Source organism: Dipodomys spectabilis, unplaced genomic scaffold, assembly GCF_019054845.1.
Source record: "Dipodomys spectabilis isolate Male_0828 unplaced genomic scaffold, ASM1905484v1 ptg000001l, whole genome shotgun sequence".
Taxonomy (NCBI): Eukaryota; Metazoa; Chordata; class Mammalia; order Rodentia; family Heteromyidae; genus Dipodomys; species Dipodomys spectabilis.
In genome coordinates, this window is record NW_024870678.1 from 17,686,294 (window position 1) to 17,698,311 (window position 12,018).

Below are 12,018 nucleotides of genomic sequence, written 5' to 3' on the forward strand. Positions count from 1 at the left end.
TGAAAGTCGGATAAACGTAGTTCTGCTGTGAAAAAAAAATCATTCTTTTTTTAAGAATATAGGAGAACCAATTATTTATTTATTTGTTTGTTTGTTTGTTTATTTATTTATTGTGGTCTTGGGCTTGAACTCTGGGCCTGGGCACCGTCCTTGAGCTCTTCAGCTCTATGCTAGCATTCTACCACTTGAGCAACGGGACCAGTTCCAGTTTTCTGGTGGTAAATTGGAGATAAAAGTCTCACAGACTTTCCTACCAGGGCTGGCTTTGAACCGCGATCCTCAGATTTCAGCATCCTTAGTAGCTAGGATTACAGACGTGAGCCACTGGCATCTGGCAAAAGAACTAATTCTAACTGCACATCTTTCCCTTTAAATTCTGTAAAACTTTGATTTAAGTAGCATCCTTGATGTTCACCTCAAGAAAAACTCTCATTAAGTACCCATTGGAAGCCAGGTATAGTAGCACACACATGTAATTCCAGCACTCCAGAAGAAGAGGCAGGAGAATTAAGAGTTTAAAGCCAGCCTGGGATATAGAATGAGAATTACTGCAGTTGTTGGTTTTTTTTTAAACTATTATGGGATTGGAAGTGTGGCTTATTTGGTAGAGCACTAGTCAATGTGTAAAAGCATCAAGGACCAAGTTTGAGTCCCAGTCTCAGACAAGGAAGGAAGGAAGGGAAGGAGAGAAAGAAAGAACTTATCCTAATTAGACCTAGAATTCTACAGAAATATTTTTTTCTTTTGCGCTATATTAATTAACCAAATTTCCAATCTCTTCCAATTGCATTCCTATGACTTTTGAAGGTAGTTGTGATTATAGGACTTGGTGTGGCCCACAGACTATGAGCAACACTGATAATGTATTTTTCCGGAAGACAGTTGTATTTCCAGTGTGAAATGCTCTAGAGCTTATTCAGCAGCCGGAAGATCAAACAACTTGGAATATAGACTGTGTATGGAGGTCAGATACCCTGGTTGTTTTGATCTTCTGGTTACTGAACAAAGGTTTTGTCTTGTAATCCTTATGGGCCCGGATTATCTCTGAGAATTTGGATTTTTAAAATACAATCTAAGTAAGTCTACCCTAATATCATCATAACATACTTTGTGAGTCTTTATACATGAAAATACAAAATCCTTTAAAGACAAGACAATTTCATGTGACTTTTAGCATAAATTTTGTTTTGGTTTCTAATTGAAAATGATTAGATAGAATTTATATAATAAAATAATCTAGGAAAGCTTTGTTAACCAATGAATCCTTTAGGATTATAGTAATAGTGTGAATTGGGGTGTTATATCCTTGTACATTGGAAATTGATCATGTATTTTAAATGCATTTTAAATAAATTCTAATGAACCCTATTGCCTTAAAAGATTTATGCAGCTCACTGGTCATGAGAAGTGAGGTTAGGATTGCAATCCGAATGCTTTATTCCCATTGTCTTCAAGGACTTCACAAGGCTGTTCTGTAAATATTGACTTCATTCAATCTGCCAGCATCTCAGTTTCCTCTCATAAAAGGTAAAAATTGGCGAGGCGCCTATGGTGCCGATGGCTCACGCCTATAATCTTAGCTACTCAGGAGGCTGAGATCTGAGGATCAGAGTTCAAAGCCAATCCAGGCAGGAAAGTCTGTGAGACTCTTGTCTACAATAAACCACTAGAAAACCGGAAGTGGTGCTGTGGCTCAATGTGTAGAGCACTTGCCTTGAGCTGAAGAGCCTAGGGACAGCACCAAGCCCAGAGTTCAAGCCCCACGACCAACCAAAAAATAAAGTAGAAATCATACCTAACTTTCAAGATTGAAGAAGTGAGAAAATACTGTCTATGAAACATCTGATATACTATTTAACACATGTTGTTCGAAGATCATGTTAGACAATGTGAGATCATATTAAACAAAGAAATTGGCTTGTTTGAGCTCCATGGTCTTCATTCATAAAGTTGCCTACAGTGTGAGTTTTACATTGAACTGGTTGGTATTTAATTTCTTTCAAATCCCTACTATACTATACAAGAGAGACTAGGTAGTAGTACTTATTAATATTTGATAATTTTAGGTTAAATGTAATGAACAGAACGTAAAGATTTATAAATTATCATTGAATTAAGATAGCAATACAGAGCATTCTATAAACTAGGGATAAAGAGATGAATTATTATGCTACCTTTTAGTTGAGCTTCAATAAATGGCTCAGGTAATATGATATTCAGTCATTTGTGCACACTATTTGATGAGGGATCAAAAATGTTTGGAGAAGAATTTCATTTCCCCACAGGGAACTTCATTCCTAACAGTCAGTGTCTAAACAGGCTTAGACACTGACTGTTTAGGAATGAAGTTAAAATTTATCAGGCTTCTTTAAATAATGGAGCAGTATGTCATGGAATTTCCATAACACAAATGTTACAGGACTTTCTGAATTACCATTTTAAATTTTGACAAAAGCAAACTAGAACAAAATTCTTTAATACCAGTAAAATTTTTCCCTACAGTGGTTAACTCAACGTGACATTCTTTTAAGTAGAATAAAATAGACATCTTCAATGAGAAAAAGAAAGTAGGAAGAAAAGAAGCGGTTATTAAAAGTTTTAGAATCCAAGGTCTTTTATTATCATTTCAAGGTACAATGTTCTGTGGTGATTGTTTTAATGTAGTACAGCATATCTAACTATGATGGGGGTAGGTAACAAAAGGAAAATATATGAAGACAATAATCAGAAAGGCGTTTCTCTTATGGCTCTGTGTTTTTCATAGGAGCACATATAATTACTGTCTTTTTTTCATTCATCCTCTTTATTGCAGTGTGAAATCACAAGAATAAGGAAAGAGTGTCAGCTATGTCATTTAACTTAGTTGACAAATCTTTGAGAGTTCATGCATCTCTAAATTTAGTGCTTTTATTATGGCCAATGTTTTATATGCAGCCTGATATTAAGAAAAGAAAATGACCACCTTGAAGGTAAAAAACTAGAGCCTTCTTCATGAGTAACACTAGAAACAATTAAAAGCATTAAAATCCCATTTCAAATAGCAGGACTGTACAGTGAATGTGAATGTGGAATGTTACTGGGAAAGATGTTTTGAGCATTCAAATTTCTCATAGCTCAACATGGTTGCACAGATTAAGGAAGAGAACATCTGTTGTTCGAGAGACAAATGAAAAGCAGTTCACTGACAATATTTTTGTTTTTGTATCTCTATTTGCTAACTTGTTTTTTTTTTCACGTAGTCCCTTACTCCTTGTTCTTTCTTGAAAGTCCTGATATTCTTCCTTTAAGTTTTGCCTAACAATCTTATATTGGAAATCCTGGTAAATTAGTAAATTGTAATACTCTATTGTATGAAATTGACTATTATCTCAATAGTGAAACTATATAATTCTTATATTAATGATTCGAATTATAGATTAACTATGTGGAAGTCTATTAATTCCAGGTAGTTACATGCCATTATACAGTCAGGCAAGCTCTAGCCTCTGGCTTTGAGGTCTAATTCTAATATTTTCCCATTTATTTTGTAGGTCAACACAAGTAATTCATTCTTCACTTCCTGGTTTTTGTTCATCTATCTAAAATGTAGATAGCCGGATTTATTCTATCATTTGTCATGGATTATGTTAGTCATTGTTTGTAATATGACTACATTTCATCTATTCATTTATTTATGTAGTTAATCAATCTTGAACGTATCTACTTGTCTAACTATCCATTCTCCTGCTGAAAATGAATTGAAACAGTCACAATTCACTCATAGATGATACAACAGGGTCTCATTTCTCAAGGTGTAGCTAAAAAGCTGAGTTCTCAGACATAAATATTGTCTTTAGTTTTATAATTCTTCCAAAACCTTTCCAGACCTAGTTATTTTCCCAAACTGAACATGTATTGAAGAAATAGATGTTATGGATATTCATAGAAACCAAAAAGTGGAAATGACCTAAATGTCCACCAATATAAGAAAGAATAAGCAAAATACAAATAAACATTACTCATAAAATAAAATTTCAATGCTTGCTTTAATAAGCATGAACTTTGACAACATTATGTGAGGTAAGAGAAATAAGACATTGTGGTCCCAAATCGCATTATTTCATTACTAGGAAATAGTCAGAATAGGTAAGTAGTCCACGGTGGCAGTGCAGTTGATAGTTGACAGGGATTTGAGGAAGCGGAGACAAGGCAGTGACTGCTTGCTTACGGAATTACAGGTTTTCTTTGGGGCTGACGACAATTTCTTGGATCAAGATAGAATAGGTAACTGTACAACATTGTGAATGTACTGAATGAACAGAACTGTACACTAGAAAATGGTTCGTTTTACCAGAATTACATCTTATAAAGGAAAAGCAAATGCCATGGTACTGCATCTTCTTGTGGACAAAGTTACTTGATGAGAGGGAAAAAAAATCATTTCTGGATTGTTCAAATAAGTAATACCACACTAATGCTGTAAAGCAGTGATTTTTTAAAATACAGTAACAAATATATATTTATAATATATACTACATATTATAAATATTTTGCTCTAAGCAAAATGGAGACAGAATTTATCTCTCTCTTTCCTCCAGTTTTTATTCAACTTGAATCAATTCATTTTCCATCTAGATTATGTGTGCTTTATATTTTTTTTCATGAGGGAAAATGTTCAGATAGAGAAGCCAGGTCTTGGGGCTAGGACCGGTAGCACAATAAATCAGTACTATTCATTTAGACTTTGTATTTGCTTGGTTGGTCTTCTGCTTATAGACACAAGAAATGTATTTCTTAATCTTCTGTAGGCTGGAATGTTATGTAACAGCATGGTTCAGGGCCCTCTAGGTTGTAAACTGCCCTCTCCTTTTGTCTTTACATGGTAGAGAGAAAGAAAGCCCTTTTGGGTCATGTCTCTAAGGGCATGGTTCCATAAATGATGGGTCTGACCTCCTGAGCGACTTGACTTCCCAATGGCTTTACATCTAGTATCATTTTATTGGGAGTTAGGATTTCTCTTTGTGCTCATTTAAATGCTTTTTATTATCATATATTAATTACACTTGTTAATGAAGATAGTGTAACATTTTCAATGCATTCCTACAGTGTACATTATTCAAATCAAGCCCCAACCCCCAATCCTACCATCTCCATCCCTCCTGACCTCAGGTAAACCTTTTCCTACAATCATATCAACCTTTCTTCTGTAATATATGTGCAAGAGAATATAGAGAATTTGTTGGTCTATGTCTGACATTTCACTTAACAGAATGTTCTTCAGTTCTATCAAGTTTGTTACAAATGATAGGATTTTATTCTGCCTTATGGTTGAATAATAGTCCACTTTCTACAGATACTACATTTTCTTTATCCATTCCTAGATGGATGGGTACACCCTAGCTAGCTTCTAAATCTTAGCTAAGTGAATATTGCCACAATAAAAGTAGGTGTATGAGTATCAATTCCATATGCTGATTTTACTATCTTTGGTTATAGAAACAAAGACATAGGATAGTCGAATCACATGATAGACCTATTTTCAAATTCTGAATGAAACTCCAAACTGTTTTCATAATAGCTTTTGCAAATTTACATTCCAACCAACACTATACGAAGGCTCCTTTTTTTCTAACACATTTCCTAGTATTTTCTATTTGTTTTGTTTTTTTGTTAATAACTAACTGAAGTGACATAATAACTCTGTAGATTTTAAGTACAAAGAAGTTATTTATCTGGAGGGAAGTTGTATAGTACAGAAGTTTTTATATTCAAAATCTCCAGAGAAGGAAACTACTATGCTTCATTGTAGTTTGACTTGTAGTTCCCTAATGACTAATAATACTGAGCATTTTAATGTATTTTTTAGACATTTATATTTCTTTTTTAAGAAGGGTAGCTCAGACATCTGCCCATTATGAAATCATATGTCTTTTCTTTTTATGTTTATGTTTTGTTCTTTTAGGTAGAGTTATATTGTGTAGCCTGGGCTGTACAGAAATTCATACCTCTCCTACCTTATCTCACGAATGCTAGTATTACAGGCATGAATTACCATACTATGTTAGATTGTTCATTTCTTGGTTGAGAAATTTTTGATTTTTTTAAGTATCATTACTATATATCATATTGTTTATCATTATATAATCATTTTATATATCCTTATATATTAATTATTTGTAAGACAAATAGTTGGCAACTATTTTCTCCCATTCTGTAGGTTGTCTTTTCTCTTGTTTCCTTTGCTCTACAGTAGCTTTTTATTTGATGTAATGCCATTTGTTCATTTTTTCCTTCAGCTTTTGTGATTACATAAAAATTAATTGCCTATACCAATGTCTCAAAGAGTTTCCCCTAAGTTTGCTTCTATTAATTTAATAGTTTCAGGTCTTACATTTAGTACTTTGATCCATTTGGAGTTGATTTTATGTAGGGTGAGACATAAACTTTAATCTTCCACATGTAGAGATGTAGTTTTCCCTGAATTAGTTATTGAAGCAACTATCTCTTCTACAATGTATTCCTTCTTCAGGGATCACTTGGCTATTGATATGTTTGTTTGTTTTGGAGATCTCTATTTTAATCTATTGATTTCACATCTATTTTTATGCCGGTATGTTACTGGTGTTGTCCACTGTGGCCCCAAAAAATGCCCAGTAAAATATAGGTATTGTGATGTCTCTAGATTTGTCCCGTTGGTTACTTGGTGTTTTATATAAATTTTACCATTATTTTATTAAGTTCTGTGCTGAAGGTCATTAGAATTTTTATGAACATTTTATTTAATATGCAGGTGTTTGTAAAAATTAGGGAAATAATATCGATATTGATTCTTCTACTTCATGAGAACTGGATACCATTTTGTACATTATAAACAATTTCTAAGAGTTGGAAATAAAGAAATAAAAAGCACATAAATAAGATGAGAGCAAGTCAAATGATCAGTTAACAGATTATGGGATACTATATGTAAGAAAATTTAAAGAAAAGTTTAAAAAATTTAAAATCTAAAGAAAATAAAATGGAAAGATGACTATAATTGATCAGTGAATTTTAGTAATGCTGCAAAATATAAGACCAACACACAAAAATCAGTAGTTTTAGATATCCTAATAAAATTTTGAGAAAGAAATTATAGAAAATCAATTTATGATAGTTATAATATTTTATATTCATAAACTTCTTCCTTAAATGGCAACCCCTTTGTACAACTACTTAAATATAATAATAATAATTTGAAAATTAAATACAGAAAAATCATGTTAAAGTTTAAACAAGGAAGAGCTATATGATGATCACAATATTGACAAAATAAATTGAAGAGAACACACAAAAGTGAAATGGTCTTGCAAAAGAGGGAGATAGCTGTTTCCTCTAGCTTGGAGTTGCTGTGATGTGGCTAGGTTCTGGGTAGGGTTGAGGCCTATCAGCAATCAGAAGCTTTTCCCTTAGGAGCTAGCTCCTGAGACACTCACAGCTCCCAGCCTGGAGCTATTCTCAGGATTTATGTTTATTGAGTTTTAGATGTTTGTCTTTACCCCTCCTGCTTTCTGGGCTGCAGTGGGGAGGGGCCGCCTCTGGCTGGGTTTACCCAGTGAAGAAAGTCTCTCCTCTGGGGGCAGAGCATCCCCTGACTGGGAAGGGTGACTTTCCTGTGGGTGGAGCTGAGCCCAGCAGGTTAGTTCAGGTTCCTGTGACCAAGGCCTGAGTTGGAGCTAGGGCCAGGCCTTTGTCAGTATCAAAGATGGAGTTCTTCTCCTGTGGTGGGGGAGGGGCTACCTTCCCACCACCGTTCCATGAGAAGGAGTGAGGATGTCTTGGGGTGTACTCCAGCCTCTTGGTTTCCAGGCCGTCCCTGGTCTGTGATCAGCAGGATGAAGATTTCTGCTTCTTGTCAGTTCTTGCTGGCTGTGAGGAGATTCCACTTTCACACGGCATTTGGCACCTTTGCCCCGGGCTCTTTCTGTTGATATGGCGGCTGAGGCAGCAGTCGCTGCTGCTGCTATGGACACCAGCAAGTGCTCCGATCTGTCTCCTTGACCAAGCTGCCTGGATTTTCCCTCTCTGGCCAAACTCTGTGTACTGTGATGGCACACTTGGTGTGATTCTCTAGCCTAGGACTGTTCACTGGAACACCAAAATGGCTTTCTATGAGAGAGCTTGTTTAGCCTCCTGCTTCTCCTCCACCATCTTCTCTCTTTAAGTCTTTAGCCCACTTATTAATCAGGTGGTTGTTTCTTTAAGGATTTGTTGTTGGGGGATTTAAATTTTTTACTTCTTAGTATATTTTATTTGAGGCCCTTGTCTGTTGTATGTCTAGTGAAGATCTCCCAGTCTGTGTGTTTGCTATTGATCTTGCTAGCTATGTCCTTTGCCATGCAGAAGCTCTGCAGTTTCACTCAATCCCAGTTGTCCAACCTTTCTTCGATTTGTTGTGTTTCTGGCTCTTTATCCAGAACATTTTGATCAGTGTCAAAGAGCCCTAGAGTTTCTCCTATTCTTTCCTGTTAATGTTTTCAGTGTGTCTGCTTTGACTTTGGGGTCTTTGATCCATTTGGAATTGAGAGCACCCCTATGACCCAGCAATACCACTTTTGGGCATTTGCCCAAACGATCACAAACAAGGTCACACACAGTACAACTATGTTTATCACAGCATTATTCACCATAGCTAAGATATGGAACCAACCGAGATGCCCCTCAGTAGATGAATTGATCAAGAAAATGTGGTATATATACACAATGGAATTCTATGCCTCCATCAGAAAGAATGACCACCTCCTCCCCCCGCATTTGTTAGGAAATGGAAAGACTTGGAAAAAATATGTTGTGAAGTAAGCCAGGCCCAAAGAAACATAGGTCCCATGGTTTCCCTATTTGCAATAACTAGTATACATCTAGGACAAACAGAAAAGGTCAAAAGTAATGTACATATGAGCATATAAGATGATGCTAAGTGAAATGAATCCCAAGATAGGGACACAAAAGGTTTTATCTTTGTTGCTGTTGTTTTTAATATATTTACAATGTACTGTGTGATTTTTTTTGTTTCTTTTATATGTTCTTCCTTCTTGGTAGAATCCCTATTTTCCCTGTATTTGATTCTGATGCCCTGCATCTTGTATATACATTATTCTAATTTGGGGAGGGGAAGGGAAATAAAATGCTGAAGCAAGGATACAAGTTGACCCATTGTAACAATAACATGTACAAGACACTTTGTTGAAAACGAATTCTACAACTTGGGGTGGGGGGGAGGAGGTGGGCAAGTGAATAGGAAAGGGATAGTAGGGAAAAACAAAGGAGGGGGTAACAATGCTCGATAGAAAATATACCCATGGGCTGGGAAGGTGGCTTAGTGGTAGAGCGCTTGCCTTGCATGCATGAGGTCCTGGGTTCGATTCCTCAGCACCACATAAGCAAAAAGAAAAAAGTCAGAAGTGATGCTGTGGCTCAAGTGGTAGAGCACTAACCTTGATCTGAAGAGCTGAGGGACAGTGGCCAGGCCCAGAGTTCAGGCCCCACAACTGGACCCCCCCCAAAAAAGAAAATATACTTATTACTTTACTAAGTATCTGTTACCTCTTTATATAATATCTTTACAATAAAAAACATATTATAAATATATTAGAAACAATAGCAAGAAAGAAAAAAACCACTTGTGTCCCTATTTTGGGGTTCATTTTGCTTAACATCATCTTATCTGACCTTTTCTGCTTGTCTCAGATATATACTAGTTATTGCAGATAAGGGAAACCATGGGAACTAGGTTTCTTTGTGCCTCGCTTACTTCACTTAATATAATTTTCCCAAGTCTTTCTATTTCCTAAGAAATGGTGCAATGTCATTCTTTCTGATGGAAGCTTAGAATTCCATTGTGTACGTGATTTTTTTTTTTTTTGTGGCTTTTTATGTCCTCCTCCACAGTATAACCCCTGTTTTCACTGTATTAATGTTGGTATAATTTGGGGACTAGAAGGGAAAAAACAAATTGTTTAAATTGGGATACAGGTTGACCCATTGCAACAATGAAATGTACAAGACACTATGTCGAAAATGAACTTTACAACTTAGGTGGGGGTGGGTGTGGGGGGGATGTAGTTGTGGAGATGGGAGGGAAGGGATGGTAGGGGAAAAACAAAGGAGGAGGCAGCAATGCTTGATAAGAAATGTACTCATTACCTTGCTCATGTGATTGTAACCCCTCTGTACAGTATTTTCATAATAAAAAAACTTTTTTAAAAAATAAAATGACTATGCCAAAAAATATATATATTAAAAATAAAAAAGAATAAAAAATAAATGCACTCATTACCTGATTTATATAATTGTAACCCTCTGTATATCAGTATAGGTTTTGTATTTTAACATCTATACATCTAGACAATACATTGTACAGTATAGGGAACAAGAAGGAAATAATCAGTATGTGTTCAGCAAAAATACAGATTCTTTTTTTCCCAAATACTTTCAATCTACAATTGGCTGCATTGATGGATTCAAGGTAGTGCGGGCTCACTATATAATGAATGACCAGAGAGTTATAAAGTTACAGAAAATCACCTAGCATTCTTTCTCAGCATTCTTAAATTGCTGTATTTATGTCACTGTTGCTGTACCAGTCATCCAGCTGTATAGGATGTAGGAGCTTGTTTTATTTACTTATCATAGTTTTCCTCCCTTCCCAGGTTGAGCTCTGTTAACCTTGAGTCTGCCGTCCTTTATCCTACGGATGGGAGTGTCGCATCCTCTGTGGAAGTCTGCCAGTGTCCGCCAGGGTACAGTGGCTCCTCTTGTGAAGTAAGTCTATAAGAATGTGTCTTCAGCATGTTCTGAGTCCGTTGAAATGATGTTGTCAATGAACTGTTCTAAAAGTAGGTATCCTGAAATTTTCCATTGGTACTTCTTCAAACGTGTGATAATGTATTACTTAAAGAAACTTGAGGCTGGGTATCCATGACAGACACCCATAATCATAGCTACCCAGGAGGCTGAGATGTGAGGATTCTGGTTCAAAGCCAGCCTGGTAAGAAAAGTCCTCATGAGACTCTTATCTCTAATTAACCACTCAGAAAAACAGAAGTGGAGCAGTGGCTCAAAGCATTGAGTGCTAATCTTGAGCAAAAAGAGCTCCCAGGCTCAGACTTCAAGCTCCATGACTGATGAAAAACAAACAAAAAAAAACAGAAGAAGAAGAAGAAGAAGAAGAAGAAGAAGAAGAAGAAGAAGAAGAAGAAGAAGAAGAAGAAGAAGAAGAGGAGCAGAAGGAGGAAGAGGAGGAGGAGGAGGAGGGGGAGGAGGGGGAGGAGGAGGGGGAGGGGGAAGGGTGGGGAGGGGGAGGAGGAGCAGGAAGAGGAAAAGGATGAGGAGGAGGCGGGGGAGGAGGGGAAAGAGGGAGAAGAAGAAGAAGAAGGAACTTGAAAAACTCTAATATCTATCAAAAAGTTATGGCTTCAAATAGACAGCTAACCATACAGTGTTATCCACAAATTATACTTGCTTTTCAGGTCTTCAGCTTTACTATCACTGAAAAATACATCTTATATTTGTTTGTATACTATTTAATTTATTGTACAATGGATAATCACAGAATACCATTTTAAACATTTGTTGTTGCTGTTGTTTTGGCTATTCTTCAACTATTTAATTCCAGCATGCTTTCTTCCACTTCATTCCTAACAGTTTAAGCACATCGTGGCCATGTGAAGCCCATAATCTTAGAACAACACCAGCACAAGATATGAGAGAAATAGCAAGCTCTAGAAAAGTCTTTACCTTTCTTTGACTTGTTCATTATCTAAAAAAAAAATTGAGATATTTTGTCTCATTACTCCAGATTTATAAGAATTAATGTTTCTCAGTGTCTTAGTGTATCACTTTAAGGAAGTTTTTTATTTGATTTTAAGTCATTTCTCATAGACTGAACACTGATTCTATTTGAAACCTGGTTAAAAACAATGAACATCATTTTTCTGATATGGTATAAGGAATGGCTTGCAGAAAAATAAGAGTTTAAGTTCTCTACAGTAGTTCCTTGAGGGA

The 12,018-nt window shown here is 36.0% G+C and overlaps 1 protein-coding gene across 1 annotated transcript in view; it reads left to right on the top strand.

The window, feature by feature from the left end:
• The window catches only part of Lama2 (laminin subunit alpha 2), a 556,565-nt gene that overhangs the window by 315,100 nt on the left and 229,447 nt on the right, over positions 1-12,018 (top strand). The window contains exon 16 of the mRNA XM_042696100.1: positions 10,665-10,776. Coding sequence (XP_042552034.1) covers positions 10,665-10,776 — 112 coding nt within the window. The remainder of the gene's footprint in view (positions 1-10,664; positions 10,777-12,018) is intronic.